The sequence below is a fragment of the Dicentrarchus labrax genome, unplaced genomic scaffold (genome assembly GCF_905237075.1).
Source record: "Dicentrarchus labrax unplaced genomic scaffold, dlabrax2021, whole genome shotgun sequence".
NCBI classification, from domain to species: domain Eukaryota; kingdom Metazoa; phylum Chordata; class Actinopteri; family Moronidae; genus Dicentrarchus; species Dicentrarchus labrax.
In genome coordinates, this window is record NW_026136702.1 from 9,245,773 (window position 1) to 9,272,944 (window position 27,172).

The 27,172-nt window shown below is 38.6% G+C and overlaps 1 protein-coding gene across 1 annotated transcript in view; it reads right to left on the bottom strand.

The window, feature by feature from the left end:
* hcrtr2 (hypocretin (orexin) receptor 2) overlaps positions 1 to 20,130 on the bottom strand; it is a 32,220-nt gene extending 12,090 nt beyond the window's left edge. Inside the window, exons 1-3 of the mRNA XM_051417188.1 lie at positions 19,737 to 20,130; positions 5,334 to 5,512; positions 821 to 1,064 (exon numbers count right to left, since the gene is read on the bottom strand). Coding sequence (XP_051273148.1) covers positions 821 to 1,064; positions 5,334 to 5,512; positions 19,737 to 19,953 — 640 coding nt within the window. The 5' untranslated portion in view covers positions 19,954 to 20,130. The remainder of the gene's footprint in view (positions 1 to 820; positions 1,065 to 5,333; positions 5,513 to 19,736) is intronic.
* Positions 20,131 to 27,172: the final 7,042 nt, after the last annotated feature.

The following is a 27,172-nucleotide window of genomic DNA, read 5'->3' on the forward strand; positions in this document are numbered from 1 at the left end:
ACACTTTTGAGAGGTGATCAAAATACCACCCTTCACACTCTTTAGATACCACATATTGCTCTTATTAAAGCCCAATGCACACCATTTCCGCATGTGGAGAAAACCAAAGGAAAACCAAAGCTTGACTGACCTGCTGTGTTTAGTTTCCATTGCTAAGCTATGATTGTCTGCGAGAAAATTGATGTAGTTATTCTTTATGCCTGCCACTGGGTCGAATTTGGTCGGATTCCCCTTGAAATCAATTAAACAAGGTGGTACAAATACAACCACTTTAATCCACAGGGGTCGCTGGAATTAGAATGAAATGAAAGTTCCTTGTAAGGGCTTCAAGTATTCGTTTCATTAACCTTCACCTTCCTGTGTCAATAAAGTAAGTAATCAGTGTTTCAAAGGTATCGAATTGATAGCCTGCCTCAATTACTGTAACCCAATGTAGGTGAGTGGGTTGAAAAGCTTTTTCTTGTTGCAAGATTCTCCTTTGAGGACTTTAAATAGGAGCCCCCCCTCACTGTCTTATCTGAACTCCAGCAAAAGTAATTCATCCTTCTTTATTATTCCTTATCAACCCTGTGAACGGTCCTCTGGTCTCATAATTTTTACTATTGAATGACAGTTAAATGGCATCGGACACACGTACACTGCTTTCAGCACAAGGAATGACTAATGTTCTCATAAGGCCTGTATCCATTTGAAACAGCAAATACTATAGTACCTTAACTCCTTCACTTAGTCATTTGGTGTCAGTTTAACCTGTGCATCTAGCAGCAAGTGAGATATTGGCACGTTTTCATGTGTTTGAGGGTGATTTGAGTAAACTAACCTCCCCAGTGTTCATCGCACACTGTGAACAGGCTGGTCTTGTTTGTTAGTTCAGGCAGCAGGCTGCTGCACTCCATCACAATAGCCTGAGGGATCATGATGATGCACGACACAACCCAGATGACAACAATACTTTTGCGAGCCCTCCTGGCAGTGCTCTTGAACATCAGTGGGTGGCAGATAGCATACCAGCGGTCTTGGGCAATGCAACTCAGTGTTAGCACTGACACAGAAACGGAAATGGTCTGGAAGAAAAAGAACAGAAACACCAGTTAGATGGAGACAAAGGTATTCTAATGCTATGTTTACTACTTTATGATCTGAAAACAGAACATAGATCCCATAGCTTCTTACTGCATTCATTGTTGGCAACTGTGACACATTCACCATGAATTAAATACTGACATATTTTAGGGAGATGGTGGGCAGCAGTAAACATTAAAGAGGATCATTATTTCAAAATGAGTAGTTGCTGGGGATTTCCCTTGAATCTCATGTCTTCAGCTAACAGCCGTCCTATTTAACTGTCAGTTCGTTTTGTAAGGCAGCTGCAGCAGAGCACAGTCCTTTTGCTACTTAAACCAGAGCTTTTTAGAGATAAACAGACAAATACCAAATATTAAAATACACATATTTATTCTTAGTAGACTAAATCAATTTGCTTTCCACAATAATGGTGAACAGATCATACATTTTATCTAAGAACAAGTTCCAGCGGACAAAATATATTTTTTGCACTGTAGTATGTTGAGTCTGGCCCTGACTGGTGGCATCAGGGTAGACATTGTGATGAGGAATGTAGCACCACAACAATTGATTTTATCAAGGGTATCGGAATAGCAATCACTTGTTTTCAACAAAATACAGTGGCTGCTACCAGCTTTTACAATATAGGACTGAACCTGTGTAAAGGTCAAGCACATACTCAGTTAGTCCAGACAACGATAATGGCCTAATGGTAATCAAACCATAATCCACCAGCACTAAAGTCACACATCAGAGTGAGTCTGAGTGCGGATTTACAGGGTTTAGTTAGTCAGACAGGGCAGTGGGGGTCAAACACAATCTTCTTCGCCTTCTTCCTTGTCTGCTTGATGGAGGGCAGTCTACTCTCACCACTATCTGAATTACACTCCTACCATGCTCTCAAGAAGCTATTGGAGAAGGCCGAGTTGTAGCAGATGAAGCAAGATTTCAATTATGGATCTGTGAAATTGGACATAAGATGTGGCATGTTGATGCATGAGAAACTTCCTATGTTCCTATGTGTCTCCTCCCTGTTGCAGATTGTTCATTTTGAGGTATTTCATTGAATTTCAATCCACAGCAGCACCACCAATTTCATGTGGGAGATAAACCTGTGGGTTCTGGTGGGTTCATTTCCTGTGGGAAATAAACACTAAGCTCCATCACAGCTTAAGGGTGCTAGAGGTATACTTAAATACCCACTGACCAATTTCCTTCATTTAAAAGGTCTAAAAAAGGGCAGAGAACATTGGCCTGTAGGCAGAAATGGAAAAATCCTCATATAACTGTCCACTGTCTGACAGGAAATAAATAATTAATTGACAGGCACGGTGAGTTCTGTAATATAGCCTGAAAACAGATCAGGGGTGGTCATGCTCAATGTGATGCAAACATAGAAACCACAGGGAAGCCTGTAGTGTGTGCTGAGTGGGTCAAGAGGAGGAATTAAAGGTTAAGTCTGGTGATATTATATATATTTTTAATAATAAACATCCTACCTTTTTTTTTTTTTTTTAAGTATATTTTTTTGGGCTTTTATTGCCTTTATTATAGTGGCAGCTGAACATAGACAGGAAAGGGGGACAGAGAGAGAGGATAACACACAGCAAAGGGCCGCAGGTTGGATTGGAACCCTGGGCCACTGCAGCAAGGACTCAGCCTCGGTTCATGGGTCGCTAGCTCTACCCACTGAACTAACCGGGCACCCTGATCCTACTTATGTATATTAAGTATGTGTGTGTAAGCCAAACGATAAATATAGCTGATTGATCCATGCCACTGTTGTGCAAAAGATATATTTTTTGAAAGTCAGTGAGCCACACACCGTTACCACGGTACGCACATGTAGTTTATTTTTTTAGTCAGTCGCACAACATCATTCAGTGTGTAAATATTGCATTAAATATATATTCCTGCCCCTGAAAATAGTCCCCAACAAATGTCCAGTTCCCCTATTCTCTTGTAATGTTTGCAGAGCCTATTGTTTTTTTTGTTTTTTTACATATGGAAATATGTATGTAACTATGTATGGAAGTCTGCTGAGAGACAGATGAGACCGCTGCATGTGAATGTGAAAGTGTTGATTACAGGATAAAACTGTCAGATTCCAATTTCCTTTCCTTTTGAAACAGCAACAAAGCCTGTTCAGTAGCTCTTGAGGAGCCTTCAGTCATTTCACAGCCACTAAATGGAGATTGTTTTGTCATCTGTTTTGAATGGTCTGCAATCTGATTCATCATCATAAATTAAAACACATAATTTCACCCTGCTATGTAATATAATATTTATTGTATTGATAATATGAGTTGTAATAATGACTTTCTTAAACAATAATAATCCCAAGTGATGGAAAACTGGACTGTGTGACTCAATATTTCTTTATCCAAAACAAAACAACCACTTTTTCTGTTATGATATATTGTACAAACAAATAATAAAAGAAAAATACCAACACATTCTGATCAGTCATCTTGACTGTCATAATAGTAAGATGAGCAACTGATCCTGCTGCTGAGTTATGCGGAGCACTATCTATTCTGTGCCGTTATGTAAAAAGCATAAGATCTTTGTCGTAGAGCTGTAGATAACACAAAACTGACCAGATATTTGCTAAAATGTTGGCGCAAGGTGACCACAAGCAGCAGATGGTGTAGACAAGAAGTTAAAAGACAAAACTTCCTTGTTGCACATGGTCAATATAAAGGCAGGGAAGTAAAGGTGTGCTCTGTTGCTGCATTTTTAAGAAATCATCATTCATTCATCACATAGTTTCCTCGACTGTTTCATAATTTTTCTCAGGAATCACTTATGTCATTGGGTTTACAACATACTGTGCTGCAGATGGAGATATCAGTACAGTTTCACTTTCCGTTTTGCTTCTACTCTTAAGGATGATTCTTCCTGAGGCAATACAGCAGAAAATCTCACATAAAATGCAGGGTGAACTGAAGTAATTCCCAAATGGGAATTAATTTAGGAGAAAAAGATATTTCTGGGTTCATAAAAGCAGCAGGAAGTGTAGCAGCAGCATACAGCAGAGTACAGTAAAGGCATACTGAACAGCAACCAGGGTGAATGTGACCATGAAAGCCCTCAGTAAACCCATTATACAGTGGCAAACTAGGACATTAATTCAGTCAACACAAATCCTTTGGTTTACAACTGCTTCCACCCAGAACTTAGTGTGTACACGACAGTTATTCAGAACCACACAATGTGATACGGTGCAGCAGTGATGGAAAGTAACCAGGTACATTTACTTGAGTATTTACATTGTATGTTACTTGATACTTCAACTACTTTTCAGAGGGAAATATTACACTTTCTACTCCACTACATTTATTTGACATTGATATAATTACTGGTTACTTTAAAAATCTCTTTATATAAAAGTAGTCTTGTTGGAGCCACTTACTATTCTAATACTAATACTCCTATTTCAGAGAGATGTTTGTTTCTCATATTTTTTCAGGTGATTTAATTTAAGTAATTGTCCAAAGAGACAACATTTTTAAATATTTTAACAAAAATTAGAGAAATGTCTGTGACAGGGACAATGTGATCTACTTTTGAAAGGGGCCTGACACTCGACTAAACTACTGAACTGTGTATAAAGTTGTTAAAAGTAGATGCACTTCAACCAGTAAAAAGCTGTTTACACAGTGACTAATCAGTATTAATAACTGGTACATTCATATATTGGTCACAGTGGACATTTTACTACAGAACCAATACTTTTATATTGAATAGTTTAATTATATTTTGTGGTACTTTTAGGATTTTGAATGCAGGCCTTCTACTTGTGATAAAGTATTTTTACTTTTACATAAGTGAAATATCTGAGTACTCCACTTTGATAATTGGTTATAGTAGGATATCCTCAGCATATAGGATTTAGGATTTGTGCAGGATTGTGTGGGATTTCGGTTCACTACATCAATGCGACCTACAGTGTGATATGAAATGGATGATTTTCTTTTGGTAGAAGTGTTGGCATAGTGGGGATGATGTTGCAGTAGAATTTTAAAAGCAAAAACTTGCCCAAGGCAATAAATCACCATGGGATAACATCAAAGGTCTCACACAGTGCAGATCTCATGGGATATGAAAAAAACATTTTTATCCTTATGAATACAGAGAAGAAGAAAGTGAGAATTATAGAAATACTTGGCTTGTATTCATAAACCTTTTATGTGCTAAGTGGTTTAGATCAAGACAAGATTTCTAATATCCTTTTTGAAAAGCAGATGTCAAAGGTGACCTCTTACCTGCAAATAAGGCACAACTTTGCAAAGAGTTTTTCCAAAGAACCACGTCTCTGTGATGTCTACTACAAGACTCGCAGGCAGGCAGATGATGGTGACCAACACATCAGCAAAGGAGAGGTTCACTATGAAATAGTTGGTCACGGTGCGCATGTGACGGTTTTTCCACACTGCAAAACAAACTGAAAATGATGCACAATCAAAGATCACCCATAGACTCAATAAAGGCAGATATTGGTCAGATTAGTGCAGGGTATTTACTGTTTATTGCCACTGTCCTGAAAATTATAAATTAAATTATAACCATCATAATTTATTGTTTACATGTTTGTTCCTGTTGGCAAAATATTAATCAATTAGAAATTACATACAGACAATTCAATTTGAATGGATTAGTGGGACATTACGTGATGACACTGTCAGAGTACAATTCATAAAGGTGAATTATCAACAGCACTAACAGCCCTTTTGATTATTTGCATTCCCTTTTAGAAAGGCACACTGATCACTGATTATCATATTGCTTTATCTAGCCTGATATTTAAATTTTACTTCATGAATGACAAAATCCTCTGCCATGACACCCTCTGCATTAATTTGAGATTCTAAGGCCTCAAGATCCAAATCTGATTTTACAGCACTGAAGTTAAGTGAACCCAGCAGTATTAAAAAGTATGACCTTATGTCAAAACCTTTAAAACTTGAAATGATTTCCATATTTATTAGTCATTTAATAGTCACATAAAATAAAAAATAGAGCAAATGGTGAATCTTTGTTAAAAGCAAAACCATTGCCATGGATGTGTGGAGAGCGAGCCAAACTGTGTAGTGTGCAAAATGCATCTGTATCACAAATCTTATGGCAATTACATCTAATTGTCTAATTGGCAGATGGTTTGCATCGAAATTCTGAAAAAAATGTATCAGGTTAACAGAGGATGCAAAAATACATTCATTGTGTTTTAATACAATGTATAATATGGCATACATATAAATCCATATCAATAAACCACTTTATTTAGATTTTTTAGCTGAGAATAAATTTGTTTATTACAACATGCCGAGCTCTGGGAACACAGAAACAAAGCTAAAACAAAGTCAAGCGGTGGGAAAAACACAGGCAGTCAGACACATGTTCAAGAGTAAGATGACTCATTCATTTGAAAATAAATAATGTCTGTAATAATTGCAGTAAAACAACGACGATAAGTAACTGTGTCTAAGTTAAGACTTGGTGAGTACAATAACATCTAAGTTGTAATAAACTGGTATTATCCTTAAAAGCTAATTGGTCTTAAAGGGTAGAAAAAGAAAACGCAAAGTAACGTTTGTAAACGTTTGCCATCTCTTTGTTCAGTTTACACTCGTGTCATAACCGCAACAACAATACTGTGGGAATTAGGAAATCTAGTGTGCATTAGGGACACAGCTGCAATGGGGATCTGAAGGTCTTGAGTTATTCATACTCTCACATGACGTAACCTACGCTGCAATGTGAATGTACAAAATGACAGAGACAATTTCGAAGGTGGGTGTAAGAAGTATGCCCACGCTGAAAAATATTCTTGCTTCTGAAAAGTGTCAGAAAGGCTCTGAAATGATTTTCCATCAAGAAAAAAGTATTTGCAGGAGGAGACACAAGCAGGTAGTATGCCCGACATCATTGTGGAAAGTAAATGTTTGAATCAGGGAGGATTAAGTACTGTATACATTAACTTTCAACTGCTATTAATTGCTTCAATTTACAACCCAAGCCAATAAGTTTTCTACTGCAGCTGAAGAAAAAGAATTGTTGTTTTTAAAAGTTATTTGTGGTGGTTTTATAATAGAACATTTTTCACTGAGGGAATAGCTCCTGAGAGGGCACCGCTGTAGCTGAGGTGGCTGCAGGATTGAGAACCAAGGGGGGAGAGCAGAGTGGAAATCAACCCATGCCTGAGGGTTGACACAAGGCAGAGACCGGTGTGGGTCCCAGGTGTTCCAGTGTGCAAGAGACAGAGAGAAGATGCTTTCTTGAGACATGTGGTCAGATGGTGCTCTGGCCACACTCCACAGACGACGTGTTTGCATATATTTACGTACCACACATGGTATATGTTGTATTAAAAAAAAGAGAGGCTTTCTTGGTGGAAGAAAGCGTCCTTTCTTTATACATATATTTTTACCTTTATTGGATAGGACAGCTGAGGATAGACAGGAAAAGGGGTAGAGAGATGGGATGACATGCAGCAAAAGGGCGCCATGTCCAATGCAGCAAGTACTCAGCTGGGCGCCACATTTACCAGGTGAGCTATTAGGGCACCCTGAAGAAAGCTTTCTATCCTCACTTAAGTTAAGTATCTCTCGACCACTCCTGTGCCTTTATGCTTCAGATAATATCCCACACTCCCCCAGATGGCATTTTAAAGACCCTATACAGCTGAATTTAGGGGCTGTGCTCACCGATAAGTCCCCTTTTACATAATAACAAGGCAGGGAAACCCATTCCTATAGAGTGCAGGCTACATATAAGGTGGCGGCTGCTATATACAGCTCACACTGGAGATCCTGTAGTAAACCTCAATTACAGTAACAATTTCATCAGTTCACAGATTCACACTAAAGTTTGGACGGGGGAAAAACATGCTGCTCTGGTTCTCCATGGGTTGAAAGGTATAAGTCTTTTGAACCCAGCTGTGATTTTGGGTCTGGTCAGATGAGCTATGTTGTGCTTGTGACCCCAACTGTGATGTAGCATGTAAAATCTGTTTATAAGTCTGCGTTGTTAACTATGCTGTGTTATTTTGTGTACTTGCCGCACAAGCCATCGATTTAAGTCAGCACATATTGCCATATTGAAATCAAGTGGAAACTAGGGCCACCCAGCTTAAACTCACACTGTGCCAGTTGGGTTTTGGACCTGATGTTGAAGTTGGGTGGTGTCATATGAGAATTATAATGCTGTCAGGATGAGTTTGCCTGGCAAAAATGACTTACATGACTTAAACAAAGAGGTGAGTTTGGTGATGTATGGCTCAACTACATTGATTGTTCAAATTTGCAAAGTTGAGATGATTGGACAAAATTGAAAGGTTGCGCAGAATTTATGGAGATTGGTTGAATTTGTGTTAATTGTTGCAATCACAACATCACAACTTCCTGGACGGGCTGTCTAGGACCCATGTCTTTCTTCCGTTTACAAGAATAGGGGTTACTCACCCAGTTAATTTGTCATGGTCTTTGTTTGAGATCTGCTGTATAGCACTCTCAAGCACTATAGACTTGGTAGCCTTTCACTATAACATTATTAGATTTTTGTATTTGTTTATATATGTATATTATTTTGAATTTCTATCGGTTGTTTTAGTTGCCAATGCATTAAGAAAGCCTCAAAATAGAATATTTTTTAATAAGGCGAAGCTTTCAATCTGGGTCAATTAGCGGCCTGTATGAAGTAAAATTCATCTGATTCTATTCCTCATTGAAATGAATGTGGAGCAAAATCTGGTCTGACTGCACCTTTTTTTTTTTAACTAGGTCACCAAACACCACAAACCAATGAGAATGATGAAAGTTTGACTGCCTTAACAGCTGGAATAAAAGAGTGTGCAACATGTCAATCAAAAGCAGTCTGTACACGCCCACACAAGTTTTGAGAAGAAATCTTATCGGGCAACATGAGCGAAAACCACTGTGTCGATGAACCAGGGGTGAACAAGGTACTTAAACTCCTTTTTGTCATTTTTAATCTGGTATCTGTCAGTGGACTTGTTGACCTGTTTTTGTGACTCTTTAGTTGTCTTCTGTGTGTGTTCAGCGCTCTACAGATTCACTGTTGTTGATTGACTACTGTCAGATGAAAGTACAGGGTACTATCATCACTTTAAAATGCAAATGTGATAATGCAGACCTGCAGTGGATTATATAAGCCGGATAAAAAGTCTAGACTGTGACTGCAACTACGCACAACATCAAAGATGAGATGCAGTCAAGGGAATTATCTTTGTGCATATCTGATCAGCACTGTGAATATGAGAACCACCCACTTAATTTTTCTGAAGTAATCTATTACATTACCCGTCAAATACTGAATGTATTCTTTTGCACAATTCGTAGTTGTTCTGATTCTGAGAAGTTGCTCCAGTGCCCTGATTCAATCGCTGAATCATTATAATTAAAATCAAAATGGCCCCAGATCTAGCTATCTGTCCAATCATGCATTAAATCCCTTGAAAATAATACAATGTCATTGATCAAAAATGTATTTGAAATGGAAGTATTTTTTGGATCCTCTGTGTGTCATTAAAACAGCAGATCTGCTTCACAGTACTTGGTAAATGCGCATTTGTATGTGAGCGCAGGAGAACATGTGACAGTCAGAGAGCATGTGAGCAGAGTGGTGAGAATTTTAATTTCTTGCTCACCCACCTGTTCGCTCCCTCCACTCTCCGCCATCAGGAGCCACTCTGCTCAATATTGCTTCGCCATATAACTCTGATTTCTACTCCATTATAAATCGCTTCAAAAAAAGCTGCATTGTATTAATTTTAACTTAACTCTGTTTAAGTATGCATGATAAAGATCAGCTGTACAACGGAACAGAATAGGTTGTTGACGGGAACGGAGAAATGTACTGCATTGAAGAATGAATTGACAATGAATGGGAAGCATGGAAATGATCCTGGGGACACGTACAGTGGTACTGGAAATAGGCATACCAGAGCAAAACTGGATCCAAAATCCTCCTGCTTATTTGCTCACTTGCGCTCTGCACCGCTGTGCTCACATGCTCTGGCACCAGTTATAGGGGTTGTTTGTCATTGTTGGAATCAGGTGGTAACTACCTGGATGATTCACTAAGCCAAGACTTGAAGACTACAGACAGAAGAGGCTTTTTCAAAAAGAAAAAAGATGAAGGCAACGAGGCTAGAGGCTAGAGGAAGTGGAGGAAAAGTTACTGTTGCTGTAGCAGCAGATCAGTCAGGATGTGAGAGTCCCATCTACAAGCTGGTGAAGTTTTTATGACAAAGACAGCAGAAAGTAGGAGAGAGCAGAGGAGATGAGCAGTGCAGTACACGGATGAAACAACGAAACAGCTACTGGAGAGGTGAAGAAGAGGAGAGTATCAGACACAGAGTTAAGACAGTTTGTCACGGTTCAAAGGAGCCCTTCACAGAAGCTATAACACACAGAGTTGGTCAATTTTCAGATTGAACAAAGGCAAAATATAATCTTTGTGGGTTTTGTCACAGCCATGGCTATACCTCAGTGTTTTCCCTTCTGTCTCCTTTGTTTCCCATGTCTCCTGTCTGTCTGTATGTGTGTGCGTGTGGGTGTGTGGGCGTGGTCTCGTCTCCTCACTCTGACTCCAGACGCTGCTCTCATTGCACACCTGGGCATCAATGGCAATCAGCACACCTGCCTGCTATCAAGCAATCACTGCCATCAAGAGCTCTGCTCCGACAGCCAGTCCCCGCTGGATCACAGCTCCAGTCACAGTTAGTTAACGGAGCAATGTGTAAGATGAACGAAAAAAAATCCACAGAACGTGAAGCGGTAAGAGCTATGATGTTAGAAACGTCTATGTATTGTGTTTCAGAGTTATCTACTGAAATTAGAACTAGTGCACACATGGAGGAATACACACCCGTAATCACACCAGATTCTGCTCTGATCCGGAACCTTAACTGACGGGAGAGTTCGGAGTTAATTTATTTAACTTTTGGAATTAAAAAGTGGATATATCGTTATTCTCACTTCTGCACCTGCCTGCATCTGTACTGTTATCGTAACCATCTGTGCACCCAGAGCTCGTTGATACTACTTCATATTTATATAGGGACCGAACGAAAAAGGAGAGAAGTAATGGAGGAAGTGTGTCTGTTACTTGTTTCCAGTATCGAGTATAGTCCTGATTGATTCTAAAATTCTGCAGTTGAAATATGAGTGTACATGTGCTGCTAATGTAAAGCAACTTGACTAAGTCAAAATATGTAAATCCGGGGCTCAGCCAGCCAGAGTAGAGAGAGAAGGAAAAGGAAGGAGCAGAGAGGCAATGGCCAAAAGTTTTGCCAAAAAAAGCATCAGGTATGACGGGGCAATTTGAACGTGGCAAACGTGAGGAGCAAGGCAGACTTGCAAATAAAGCTTTAGCTAGCTTAACCTTTGAAAAAAATAAGGCTATTATATTGCAACCTAGAGGCTTATGGCCAAGAATTTAATATAATTGCCCGTGCTGCTATTAAAGTTAAGGGGTTGATGTGCATAATTCCGATCAGCCGGCTTGCCTGTTTTTTTTCTGCGTCTGCATTTCAGTTTAAACTTGTTAAAGTTTTACTCCTGCTGCTAAAAATAAAATAACGAGCTTAGGTTGCATTTCATGTTGTGAAAACCAGCCTAAGCACCTGACCTGTCCTTTCAGTAGAGCTCAGTGTCTCTTGCCTCCAGACCTTCTAATCCACCCACTCCACCGAGTTGTAAAGATTTCATAAGTCTGTCTGATATCAAGGCAACAGCGTCTCATTTTTATTTTACCCTGAAGTAACTTAAAAATGTTGCAGTTATCAGGTTAAAATCTAAAGAATTCTGCCTCTGATCTTACCACTTTTGTTTGAATTAAGCGGTCTACGTTTGATCATTTTACCCACCGTACAAAGGGACTCTTAAATAAACTTCTGCAGCATAAACAAACATTCTGGCTGGCTTTGCGTCTTTTGTATTTCAACAGTTATAGTAAGCTACTGAAGTTGGACGCACATGTTTTTTTTTTTTATATGCTTGGAGAAAGACATGAATAAATAAGCTCATTTTCTGTACAGCTCCCCATGCTTCTATAGGAACCAAGCTGCTACCGCCGCTGCAACCAAAACCACAGACAAACTGGACCATGTCTCGTCTTTCAAAACCACAGATGAAAGAGTGGCACAGTATGATAAATCCCTGGAGGATGTTGGATCCACATTGTGCAAGTAAGGGCAGCACGACCACTCACACTCACCATTCAATCAGAATTAAAAATGAGAAAGATTTCTGTTGGTGAGTTGGTCTGTTTGGTGCCTTGTTCCCTGTTTTATAATTATCTGTTTTTTGCTATTTTTTTCATAAAACACTTCTGGTTTGCACTGGGCTTAAGAATACATTTTCTGGATGTATTTATTGGTTTTGTGTATGTATGATTATACAGTATATGACATGACTTATGTCTATAGACCAATAAACTGTTAATATAATACAGCTAAGGAGTAGGACTGTCATTTGTTGTGAAAAACATTGCAATGGAAAACAAACAAAATCAAGTTAAAATGAGAAAGAGCTACAATATAAAAGCTCCTAGAAATGCCAACTTAGCCATCATTAATGTCAAGCTGAAACTGCAGAAGTATGAAGGAGACAACTTGACACTGACAAACTGAAGTGGGAGAATATCAACAAAGAGTTAGTGTTAGCAATGAGAAATCACTTCGATGCTCTTAGTGCCCTGGCTGATTCAACTGATGTGGACCACAGTAATGGAAAACAACTGTATTGAGACAGCTACCAAGATCCTGGGTTACAGAGAAAAGAACAAGAAGTAGCTGAAATCTGGGACTTGGCAGAAAATTGAACAAAAAAGACCAACTGAAGGCCAAGATGCTGAGCACCAAGTCACTAAGGCTACAGAAACAGATCCAAGAGGCAAAAAGGAGTGCAAAGAATGACAGAAGGACCTTTGTTGTCTTTACGTTATAATAAAGTTACACTGCAGTCTAAAGGTGATGAATGTGCAAGGGTCATGGTAATGAAGGTTGGCATCAAGGCATATATGTCCAAAATAAATATGTTTTCATGTCTGAGAGAGAGGTCAGAGCTCTGTGGCGTCTTTCTGAACAGCCCAAAACACACAGAAAGGCAGCAAGCAGCTACCTGGTGTATTGGCTGCAAAAAGTAAAGTAATAAAATATTTTTAAGGACTCATCCTGCACTCTGGGTGCACAAACTTTTGGTTGGAGTTTTGTGTTCCCTATGATCAACCTGCAGGTCTACCATCCTAGATCATCAGTAAAGTGCATCTGAAGTGGATATCTGAGTGTCAGTTTGTAACAACATTGTCAACCACTGTCCTTTAAGCTGCCAAAAATTCCAACGTAACTGGGCTGAGACCTGGGAATAAAAAGACACCTCGTCTTTTTTGTCCTCTACCTGGCGGATGATGGAGGAGATGATTGATCCTCACAGACTAGTCTTTTTCCTGCCTATTGTTGACCTCTTTAATGAAGTCCCTCTCAGTGTTAAGTCCTGCCCTACCTACCTATTTCAAATCATGTCAAACCACTGAGGAAAATTACAATCTCAAAGCGATTTCATTTCAGGTCCAGGGGAATCAGAGTGGAGATCCCAAAAAACATTTACAGGAGCCCCATCAAAAACTCTTGGCCTGACTTTGTCAAGTAAAACTTTTTTTTATTTCAGAAGTCTGATAAAGTGTTTTGTGAGATTGTTATTGTTCTATTAAATCCATCTGCAGAGATCAGCACAGTGTGCAAAATCTTTTGTCTGATTTATATCTTTAAGTCTAGGGCCGTTATTTTCACAGGCGCATTGAAAATTAAGTGACATTTTGACTTGCAGTATATCTTATTTCGTATATCAATGTGCAAACAAACTCTAAAAGGGTAGTTAAAAGGACCAATGCCTACTTTTGATATAAGACATTATTCAAAGGCTCCGGTTTATCTTGCATCTTTATTCTTATTTTTCTGAGAAGAGACTAATAATAATTTTACCTGGAATCAAAGTCTTCCACTCTTGCTATGCACCTACTGAGGGTTTGGATAATAAGGTTAACAGTTTAAAATGTTGATTTAGATACATTTACATTTTTGCCTTAGAAATAAAGAAATGTTTATAATATAATTGTCTTCAATCTAATTTTGATAAAAGATCATGAGAAAATCATATCCTGAACCTCGTGACTTGTATTGAATTGTGAGTGAAGTGTATTGTTACATCCCTACGTCTCACCACAATTTGCATTGAGTAGTTTACATTAAAGTTTATATATAAGAATGGTTGCTTAACAAAGACAGACAGATGGAGTTGTGAACAAAAGGCAAGTGAATATAGACAGCAGGTAGCCAGAAACAATCCAAATGTACCGTGTAAATCTCAGTGAGTCCGTCCTGCGCACTCAGATCAAACTGTCAAACTAGATCAGATATGAATTAAGATTACTGCGTTGCCTATTTCTCACCTAAGATCTTTTCAGAAACATATTTTAGTGTACCGTTTAGCTGTAATACGAGATCTTATGTGACCAGGTGAGCCGAAACTGTGTCACCTCTGCTGGCTTTGACAAACTGTCATGGCAACCACCATAATGCTGAATGCTTCAAAACAGCACTCCACAAACAGTGGGTGACGTCACAAAATGTTTACGCATGGTTTCACTAGGGTCGCTCGAGTTCAAACCAATCTCCATTGTCGTCGTAACTAATGCTGCTGATCAATCCTGCAAGTTCCCTGCAAGAAACCACATTAAGGAACCACCAGTCAGATGTGAGAAAAGGGGAGCACCTCTTATATATCATCCCATAATGGAGAAAAATACTGCAAAACTGTATGTGGTAAGTGGTTTAGAGTGCTTGCCATGACATTTATTATATTGGAAATATAATCAATATCCCATCCAAACTATAAAACAGGGCTTCTAACAAACAGCAGGTAGCTGCCAGTATCAGAAATTAGTAAAATGTGCTTAATTTTGCTGATATTTCGGACAGTGATTAATTCAGTTTGGGTTGTTGCATTTGTGTTCATCACTGCATGTCTGGAGAACAGGGGCTCACACAGAGTACATTATGACAGTATCATGTAAATAAAAGGTATTCACATGTCACAGCCTTTTAATTCAAAAGGAATTTGCGCGATAAGAATGTCTCCGAAAAAATGCTTTCACCCAACATTTTGGTCAAATACAGCAGACCTTCATCAAACATTATTTTCTTCATGCATTTATTTTGTTGTATGTCCTATTCTGGCAGTGTTCCCACTATACAGACACAGTATTACTGCTGTTAAATATCAGTACATGTTAAATGTTTGCTATAATTACTATTTGTTTTTGTACTTTTTTCAGTTCCACACATACATTTGTTTACTTAAAGAGTCTAAACATCACGCTGTGGTCCTTAAAATTTGTTTTTACTGGAGAGTTTCAGTCAGACCAGAACAGTATTGCTTACAGCAACTAATCATATTAACAGTTTTCATAATAATAATTTTCCTCATAAGTAAATAGTGAGTTGGAGCAGGAAGGAAGAGCAGTGAACCAGCGGCCAGGGTCATGGGTTGCCTAGGCTCATTGATGCACATGAGGAGCTACTGTAGCTCTTATTGCTGAAAAAGTTAATGCTGGTTCTGATAGAAAGGTGTCAGAACACACAGTGCATTGCTTTATTGCTCCGCACAGAGCTCCAACTATTAAACCAACTTTTCCACCTCAGCTGTATGTAAAAAGTTTTTTGCAATATTTTTTGCAAATTTTAAACGTTCCCGCCAACTCACTCAGTGTGTGTACAAAAAATGGCTGACGGAAACCCACCTTCTAGTCTTAATATTTCCATGTTGGATGTGGTTGGCTGCGTATGATAATCTGCCTTGTGAGACTGGTCATTAGGTGTTGGATTTAGTGAAGCCAGATAACTAAGAGTCCTCTCTGATTGAGTCTTATTAGGAGTCTCTCTGTCCTAAAGTGGTCAACAGCACAGCTTTAAGGTTTAGACCGTGCCAGCTTTTCCTCACATGCTGCAATTTGAACAAGCTCAAAGTGCTTGTACTTTGAATTTGAACACCTTAACAGCACTTTATACTCGCTTAACACCTAAACAGCACTTTATACTTGCTTCAATAAACTCAAAACATGAGCTTGTAATAACTTCAATATTTAAACTAGCAAAAATATCAGCCCCCCTAATATTTAGTGTGGATATTTTAATTCTCAATTGAAGTGTCTCCAAGCATTGATAATTGACAACATCCTACCCAACACATGTATTTGACATCAAAGACATTTGCTTTCCCCATTACTATTCATAAAGAATATGAATTATTATACATCGGTCAAGTTTACTAGTACACATTAACATGTTGTGCAGGGGGGTCTATTGGGAGTTAGTTTTTTGTTTATAAATGCTGTTTGATTGTAACACGAGATGAAATCTTCACTCAGCAAGCCAGCTCTGAGATGTTGGCACACACAGAAATAATGAACTTAGGTCTAAACAGGTCTCATCACAATCTAGGAAATAATTGGCATTTTATCAATTTAAGACTCTTGTGTGTGTTCTGTGGCCTGTGAATGGCTACCACAGCAACATTTATGTACACCTACTTCAAAGACATAACCCCTCTTTGATCCCATTGTGGTCATAATTAAACGAAAACAATTTAGTGCTAAACTCAGATGCAAACAAAAAGGCATGCATGTGTTGCTGATATATGTGCTGCTTGCTGAACTAGGTGATGCAACCGGTCAGTGGCCTGTAGCAAAAGACTGTTTAAGTCATGTCTTTATCATAAATAAATAAATAAATTACCCATTAATTACAGTTTCATGCTAAGCTTGTGGTAGGGGAGCACCAGAGGTGGCCAATCAAATGCCAGTAGAAGCTTTTGTTACCCTGCCAATGACTCTCAAGACACAAAGGCCCCCACTGGCATCTGATTGGCCACCTCTGGTGCCCCCCTACCAGAATCTTAACATATAGGTAATTGGGTTGTCATTATTGGACTTGCATTTGGGTGCAGCAGGAAACAAGCGGTAAACACAACACTGGCTAACTTGATATGGTAAAGGTGTAAGCACACAGTTTGCCTGTTTACACAGCTACACGGCAACATTCATTTAGAGTTGTGTTTCTGCTGAACACATTGTTTCTTGATGAATGTAAGTCCAATAATCTCCCTCCTTTTATCTCTGTTTTGTTCTCCACCAACTCCTGAGAGAAAAATCTGACTCTTTTGCTGCTAAATTCTCCACTATGTTCACCAGCCAGTCCCCAACTGGGTGTGTAGTGTACAGTGGATTTATGAGAGCTGTGTCTGGAAACAGCACTGATGAAAGCAAAGAGAGAGAGTGAACCAAATCAATAAAGTTGTGGTCTGTAAAACCAAAACAATGAGCTGAAAGATGCTAAATCTCTGTGTTTTATTTCATTGTTTATATAAAAACATAAATTATAGCTGCTTTAAGGAAGGAAGAACATGTGGCCAAGTATTAAAAGCCCAATTAAAACTTGCATTGTGCTATAGTATGTTCTCTGTCTTTATCACCTTCTCTCCCCCGCTATCTCTTTCTCTCTCAACCCACCTGTTCAAGGCAGATGCCAGAGCCCAGTTTTCCTCAAACTTTCTGCCTGTTGAAAGGCAATTTCCTTACCACAGTGCTTGCCCATGGTGGGAATCATTGGGTCTCTGTAAACAATATTTTTAAGAGTACGGTTTATATAACTTCTGTTATGATTTGGCACTTTAAAAAAAATTATTGAACTGAACTGAACTCAACACACACACACCTATTCAAAATCTATAGTGGCACCTCTGTGTTCAGTTTTGAATTGGTTCTGGTGTGATTTACTTTCAGTATAGGTGCTGTAAACATCAACAGTAAATAAAGTCTGGAGTACAGAAGCACAAATAAAGACAAGCTAAGATGATTTTAAAAACCTTGTGTGTTGCTTTTTGTAATTGTTTCCGCTATGTTTATCAAAAGGAGACAATTATAATGATTACCTGTCAGCTGTGACTCTGAAATTAATGCTGGTACTCCACCAATATCCCCTGGATTTGATAGACAAACAAATACAATTTCAGAAAATAATAGTTGTCTGCTGGAGAACTTCTGCATGAAGTAGTAACTGAAGCAGCAGTTGATCTATCATTAACCCCCCCTCCACGGTAGGTGAGTCATATTTTGGTTGTCTTTTTCTGTGGAAGAGAGAATACAAACGTGTGTGTTTGGTGCCTATTTGTGGCTTTCACACACTCTAATTTTAGTATAAGCGACAAAACTGCAGTATTACTGGTGTAATTTAGGCTTTCAGGGCAAAATGCAGAACACGTCACCTGCTGACTTTACAGAGTTGATATGAAACACTGCGTTGATCAATAGTAGTGTCTGATTACTGCAATCACAACTTGTCCATGCTCATGTTCATCTCATCGACGGACCTGCTGAGCTGTATGGCAGCTTATTGCTGTGATTTGTCTGCGACATGTTTCTGAAAATGGCCCTGATGAGTGTTTCTTATAAAATATCACAAACTTATATCTACGTGTTTGAGTCCTATTCATAGCAGTTAATTTATTCACAGTGAAAAAAGGGTAGTTATATTTGTAAAATCCTTAAATATTTTACTTTTGTTTTATTTGGGCTCCAAGGTTTCATCCAATGTTGTGAATCATGACACTGAATTACGTAAACAACTTACATTTGAATCTTCAAAAAGGTGATATTGTGATATTGACAGACACAAACCTGAATTAAACTACTGTATTTATTATATACATTGTTTAATTATCTTTTTATATCTCCTCAGTCTCACAGGCTGAGGCACAATGCTGCAGTGCATCTAGTTGCAAACTATGAGAGATTATAAAAAGATGTGGGCTACAATCTGCACAGATGTATACCAGGGTCTTGCTGAGATAAATCTGGTTTTCTGGGCAATTATGACCAAAATTTTATGTTACTGGAGATTCAAATGGTTCCAGTGAAGAAAAATAGCCTCATATGATAAAAGGGGGAGAAACCCTGGGTAAAATGAGCAGGTTGTTGTAATGTCTGTAACATTAGACCTTTTGCTGGGCAGCACCATTTCCAACCTTACTATACCAGTAAATATCTATTTGAAGGAGTGGCAATAAAAACCAAGAGAATCCTCTGCATGGTCACTTTGCGTCTCTCTTTAATTAAATTATTAATTAATTACTGATCATAATCTGAGCATGAGTCAGTGGTGATTTTTGCAAATACATTCAGAAAACTATAAACAATGAAATATCCCAAAAAGGGAAAATTAAGGAGTACAGATAAAATTATTATTTTTTTACAGTATTGTGATTTGTGTATTTAACAGTACACCTGTGCTGCGCTCACAGTGTGAAATAAGTGGTATCATTTGTACAATCTGTATCTTCAAACACATCTGTGGGAGAGACGCGCACTGTGACTTATCCTCCTTCATCCAGATGCACCGCTGCGATTGCGCTGAACATTGATAGACAAAACTGGACTATTTTACATTTTTCATCACGGGGACATTTGGTTTTCTGGTTCTTTGTAGCAATAAGCTCATTCTTGCCCTCAAAAAAGTTGTTCAAAGTGCACTTCTGCTGTATGATGGACTAATTACGCACGATTGGGAATGAACAATCAAAGACGCAACTTACCCAGCGAGTTTCCAATGAGTGAAACGAAGAACACAATAATGTAAGCCACGATCAGGACCCATTCATACTGCTTGGGGTGCAAGTACTCTCTCCAGATGTATCTCAGAAGTTCGTCGTCTTCATCCACAGCGGAGCGCAGATGTAGCTCCGTGCTGTTGGCCACATGTGCAGAAGACAAACACTCCTCGCAATCCAAATTCCCAGTTATCCCAGACATCCTCCGAGGTGTTTGTGTGTCTCTTGTATTCCCTCTGTTTGCCGTGTGTCTGCAGAGACCGCAGGTTGTTGAGCAGACTGCCAATAAGGACGCGGCACTGTAGTGCGATAATAACCCGCTTCACAGACCTCGTCAGTGTGACGCTGATTTCTCCCTCTGTCTGCCTCCATGCACGAACACAGCAGGGTCATGCACCGACAACACAGATGATTGTAGCGAGCAAGGAGCTACTTCAACAACCCACTCCCTCAAAGAAAAAAAAAAGGGAGAAAGGAAATGATGGGGATGCTGGAAAAGCTTGAGTGGAGCAGTTGGGTTACAGGGGGGTAAAAAAAACTCCTGGTCCAGCTTGGTACTTATTGTGTGTGTCCATTTTTAACAGCCTGCTGATATTTGTCTGATATTAACATTCAAATCTACCCCTTTATAATACTGAACTTATGGTGCATTATCATAATATCATTGCAAATGTTCTCTCCTAAGATCTTTAATGTTGCTGTTACATTAATGCTTCAATTTTGTTAAGATTTCCAACCTCCTAGGGCAATTACTTCTGCCAAGGTAATGTAAATGAATTGAGTTGGCCCTATTGGATATCGACCTGCAGCATCTTTATCTATTTTGAATTCAGTGCAGAACTCCATAAGGAGCCACTAATGAATGGATGCATAAATAATCCAAGGACAACCTGAGACCATTTCATACACACAGTTACCCTGATCAAATGATGAGCTGTTAACACAACAGTGCACTTTATTAAAATAAATTGGTTAATTTGCCTCATAACGTGAGCAAAATATTGGGATTTTGACATACCGTCGTATGTTGACAGGGTTTTCTTTCAAAATATATCAATTTATGGTGGAAATAAAAGCTTAAATAATTTAGATACATTACAGGTTGGTTTTAATGTCATTAATTTGAGTCATAATTCCCAGTTCTTTAACACTAAGAAATCAAGGTACAGGATGAATGCTTTGTCGCTCTAGCAGGGTGGAAACACTGTGCATTTGAACATGGCACATTTTTGTACCTTCTTTACCTTCTCTACAAGAACATTTCTGTACCCCTAGTGACAAAAATGGAATAATGCAATAATGTTTAACCTTTATTAATTCAGGGAGCCTTCCACTGAGAGGAAGGAACACCCTAATCACATTCACGCATTCAAACCTGCAAGCTGCCACCAGTACAACAGCAGCGACAGGGGTTAAGGGTCTTGCTCAAGGGCATCCAAGTTTTTCTTCTTCACATTCCCCACCCAGATATATCCTGCCAGTTCCGAGGACTGAATGGATGACCTTTCGATCTTGAGCGCCCATTTCTAACACTTTTTAGTACCTTTTCATTGTATTGCTCAGCTAGAACTGATTCGTCTACAACAAGTGAATGCTGTAACGGCCTAAATCAAGTTTTAAACTCTGTAAGCTTCAGCAGCGCCAACTACTTTATACAAATAAAACTGAATTTAATTGAATTGAATTAAAGTGCTGTCCTACTTCTTTGCTCATGAAATTATTCCCACATAAACCCAGACTGAATGGAATTTTATTAGTAGCCTATTTTATTTCAACAAACCCAACTCTCTATTTCCTATACCTTATTATATCTTATACCTAAGTATATTGTATTCTGTACCCCTTTCTGTCAGCCATAATTTTGTACTTCCAGCTAGTTTCCATCTTAGGTCCACAGTTATCACCTTAAGGACCGTTTTTTATCTTACAGGATACTTTTCTGAGAAATGCACCTTTGGATACAGAAATTCTACCCATTTCTCTGTGTGTTGGTGAGTTCAATATCGCAAGCTGAGGAATAATTCTGCAGTGCACTCAGGTGGGTGGGTGGGGGCGGTGTTTGAAAAACAGTGCCCTCTCATTTGCCCCTATGGTAAATAAAGTGCACTCTAGGACGGGGTCTCAAACGCAAATTGGCTTGGGGCCACATCTGGTATTGTCATCTCATAGGAGGGCCACTCTTTAAGTGCTACAAGAATGAAATATGAAAGTATTTCCATTACTAACATGTTTCTTGACAAAAAAATGCAACAGCAGTTTGTATCCATTTCCAAACTATCATTTTATATCATCTTTGTTGTTCACAGTCAAACAACAAATGAAGCCTTGATACCTGCCCTCTTCTTATCAACCCTTGGCATGCATTCTGTGGACACTTTTGACCTTTGTCATTATTAAAAATGTTTTTATTTTAATCGAATCGCGGACTGGATTATATTATATTCTTGTCATCATGTCGCAGGCTGGAAGGAAGGGGGCAGAGGGCTGGAAATTGCCCTGGGCTAGGATAAGAGATCCCTCCTGTAGGATGTCCTGGAGAAAAGACAATAAAGTGCCCTCTAGGGTGCTAAGCTTAACCCAGACTATGTGTTTTAAATGCAACACAACTTTCCGCCTGCTGGTGCCCTTTTCATATGTTTCACCGCAGCCTCTCAAACAGCAGTCCGCCACTGGCAAAAGGTGCAACAGTAACATGAATCCGCACACAACACCCTACTGTATCCCAGGGTTTGAAAGAGAAAATTGTGATCTATTTGTTCTGGGCAAAATAAAATGTTATTGACAACAATATGGTTTCGGCAAGAAAATAGGCCTCAGATGACAAAAGTGGTGGGTACCTGCAGTGAGACAAAGACATAACGGCACAAATGGCCCCTGAGAGTTATGGTCAAAATGGATAGAATCACAAATTTGAAGCGAAAACATTTGTTGTTTATTGTCATTTTTTGTTGCACACACTGTGATATGAGAGTGGTGGTTTCCAACATTTTTTTGTCTGACATACCCCCACAGCCCATGAGCCCCTTGAGTAGATATAAAACAAAATTACATTTAACGTGATTAATTATATAGAAAAGTTACATATAAAAGGGGGTGACTGCGGGGGCCTTCTCCTGTCCACATGTTGTCTTTGGGTAAGACACTGAGCACCTGGCTCCCCAGTCACCTGGGGATGCATAAACCAATGCATTCCTAATTGTTGGTCCGAAGCCCGCATAAATGGGGAGGCTTGCGTCAGATAGAGCATCTGGTATAAAAAGCCAAAGTTAAATCAAATATGTGAATCATCAGATTTACAGATGATACACTGTGGTGACTCATTTGGGGAGCAAGTTGAAAGAAAGAAACATCAGATAAAGTAAAAGTGGATATTGTTGTTTTTATTGGGAAATAAAAAGTGTTACATGATTATATAATATATTTTTTATAGCAAATTGATTTATGAATGATCATTTTGTCCTCTTCATCATTGTTGTTCATTCGTACAACCTACCTTCTTCCGACTGTACCTTTCCTAAGGCCACTGCTATGATACAGCAGGCATTTCTTATTTACATTTGTCTTGTTTACTCCATTTTATAGATGTTGTGTCTCTTTTCTCCATCAGAAGAATCGTATTATTTATGCTCTCTAATCTAATCTCTTCCACAAATATTCTTCATGCTAGACATAAAGGATCTGGATTTGTCTCATTTTTTAAAGGTCCAGTGTGTAACATTAGGACGATTTATTGGCAGAAATGGAATATATGATGTTTTCATTAGTGTATATTCATCTGAAAAGAAGAATTTGCTTTTTTATACAAATAGAAAATAACATCAATATACCTGTACATTCATATGATATACAAAGAATTCATTTAAATCAAAATACATTGATCTAAACAAATAGTACCTAATGTAAAATATCAGATAGCAGCATACAGGCATACAGTAATCATTACTCAAAAGCATATTATGCATAAGTGGTAGTGTGGGTGGGTAATTGGGTCATGGCCCCCACTGGCTCTTACTTGTTGGTGCTCCTGGTTTCTACAGTAGCCCAGAAGGGAAAACCCAAACACTGACTTTAGATAGGGCCCTTTGCGTTTTTCGTGCTTTTTGCGGCCACCGTAGTTTCTCCTTCTTGCTCAGAAGGGGGAATCATAATCAACTACACCGTTACCTGCCATCAAATCCTACACAATGTTCCTTTAAGCTTGCCTCTTTTTGTCCGTAGGTTTAAGTTTGTTTGTTTACTGTTACCAGAAGAAGGATGTTTCAATCACTTTTCCATTACTTTTAGCCAAATATTTCAACTTCTCTGATCTCTACTAACTAGTTTATGCCTTTTCCATCACAACACATAGTGATAAAGGAATTCTTCAACATTTAGGGAAATTTGCTTTTCCTGAGTGAAGTTAATGAGAAGCTCAATCTTCTCTTCTAACTCTCGGCATAATAAATAATCAAATTTCCTAAAATGTCAAACTATTCCTTTATTGACATTCACTAATAGCATATTTAATCTGGTCTTTATCTGGTCTTTTAGTCAGTGGCGGCACCAGGGAGGAGCTAGGTGGTGCTGTAGCTCCCCCTATAATAGCCATAGCACCCGCCCAGCAACCCCAAGAAATGCCTGTGTTTTTTATGTTTATATGTTTATATGTCATGTTTGAATAGTCTTTTTCATGTTGTTAAAAAATGTGAATTAAAATGATAATTTAAAAAATATATTTCAGTCTAAAAAAACATGAGGGTGAAAAAAACAGGTGATCTTCTTTGGCCAATGGGTGCAGTGCACAGCGAACCTTTGACCTTAACGCATGGTAGCTTGTTTTTGATAGTGGGTTAGGAGGTTTATCTGAGTAAAATACACCCAAATGGATCGTTTTTTTGCTCCCTAAACGTCCACGTTCTGAGTCACAAACTGAAGAGAAACAAGACTGTGAAGGTCTACGGTAAGTGCATGATTTTCCCATCTGTTGGCTATTACACATTTAATTAATTTGGTGGTTGAAGCACAAATCTTGGCTCTTCATAGTTACATCTATGATGCTCCAACAATAGGAACACTGCTGATTCATCATTAGACAAGTGTTGGTAACTGGCTGTGTGATTTTGTGATCTGAGCATTTTAGGCACAGTGCAGAGCATCCCCATAGCACCTGCAACAGAAAATCTCTGGAGCCGCCACTGCTTTTAATACGGAAAAACTTGACTGTGGTGTCAAGGCAACCATGTACCGTGAATGAGTTAAATAAGCTTTTTAAACTGACTTGTCATTTTGAGAGCAAGCTCTTTCATTTGCTGTGTCACACAAATACTAAACTGTAATCCAGAATCAATATCAGAATCATAATTTCAGAGCTCTGTTTGATCGTGACTGCAAATAATCTTCATATATTTTCTCACAGAACAAGCAGCAATTATTTAGTCTCCGGTCTTCCTGTGAGCTGAAGTGAAGCCTACGTGCATTGTGTTTGACAACTTTGTTTTGCTGGAGGCTTCTTTCCTAATGAGTTCTGCTGTTTTTTTTTTTACTGTGAGTTTACATTGGAATAAAGGAACAAGGCTAAATCTGCAGAATCACAGCATCGTTTCTACTGCAATATTGACTCAAGCAATTATTTGGTTGACTATACTGTTAAATAGTTGGCAAGGTGTGATCGACAGAGTCCTCTAACGCAGTGATTGTGGAGTAACTTAGCCGATTTTAAATAAATATATTTGCCTTAAGGAGGAAAATAAACACGAAAATAGTACCACAAATTGGTATGAGGCTCATCTCTTGTTGATTTCTTTTCACAATGACCAATTTGCTGACATTAGCGGCTATGCTAATGCTACCTGTATCAGTCTGTATACAGTCATGTCCCATTACTGCATGTTACTAACTTAAAATCCTCCCCGGAGTGCTTTCTTGCCTTGCAGGTTCGCGGTTGTGCCTGCTGCCGGGGTGTGCTTAACCCACTGCTAAAGTTATTATGGCTGTTATCATTCTTGTCCTCACTGTCATCATTATCATCATTACCATCATTAGTCATATTTCTACTATTGTATTTATAATTGTTACTATTGTTAGAGTTAGAAGAAAAGATTGGCCTCTCATCAGTGAGCATACAATGGTCTATATATGTTTGAATCTAATCATAATTGTAGTGTTTTTCAACACACTCACTTTCCTTCGAGGCCTCTGTCAGTGGATTTATTCGGTCTCACTGCTTGCCAAATGTTTAACAGTATAGCCTACCGAATAACTGCTCTATATTTGAGTCAATATTGTGAATATAAGCCAGAGCATGAAACTATGATCCTGCAGATTTAGTCTTGTTCCTTTTTTCCCAATGTATACTCACAGTAAAAAAAAAACTCATTGTTTTTTCTGTTAGTCATTAGGAAAGAAGCCTCCAGCAAAACAAAGATGTCAAACACAATGCAGGTAGATGTCACTTCAGCTCACAGGAAGACCGGAGATTAAATAATTGCAGCTTGTTCTGTGAGAAAATATACTAAGATTATTTGCAGTCACGATCGGACACAGCTGTAGTAGTTCTGATATTAATTCTGGATCATACTTTATTATCTGTGTAACACACAAAATGAACGGGCTTGCTCTCAAAATGACAAGTCAGTTTAAAAGCTTATTTAACTTATTTATGGTACATGGTTGCCATGACACCACAGTCATTTTTTTTCTGTATGAGAAGACTAGATAAAAAACATTTTGTATTGATTTCTTCACCTTCATTTTCATCTTCATTTGAACACCTGACAGGACTGAGTTGTTCTTTAAAGTTTACCATCAATAATCTGTCTGTTTTCTGTTGTTCTTCATGTCTGACATGAAACAGCAGCTTTAAAGTAAAGTGCAAAGAAAAACATTGCTTGTCAGCGCTGCCGTGTTGGCACACAGCTATAAAGGGTTGTTACTCATGAGCACTCCAGGTTAAATCTCTTTCATGGAAATTGTAAAATCACACCATTTTTAATTTAGCATTTGATATGAATATAAACAAATACTCCGGGCGTACTGTTTAAATAATTGAAATATGTCACCTCTTATCACGACACAGTCCCATTTTCAAAGTTTATCTCCTGTTGAATTATTTTAACCTTACTGAAAGCCAAGCTAATTAATTTCCTGCTGTGCTTTCTGGAGCTTTTGTGCACTATATAATGAATATCTGTGATTGAAGCTCCTCACAAACAGCCATGGAACTTATAACACCAACGATCCTTCACTGCTTTGACTTGTCTTCTGGTGTTTGCTAATGATCAATGCGGCCCGCTAAAATACCACGACCGGAATGAGATAACAAAAATGCCACAGAACTGAGTTTAAAGTCAAGTGTTCATGCCTTTGGGGCTCTTCTCTGCCAGGTCCAGCATTAAAAGAAAATCATAAATAAGCAGCAATTTATTTCTAGAATAATTCCTTCA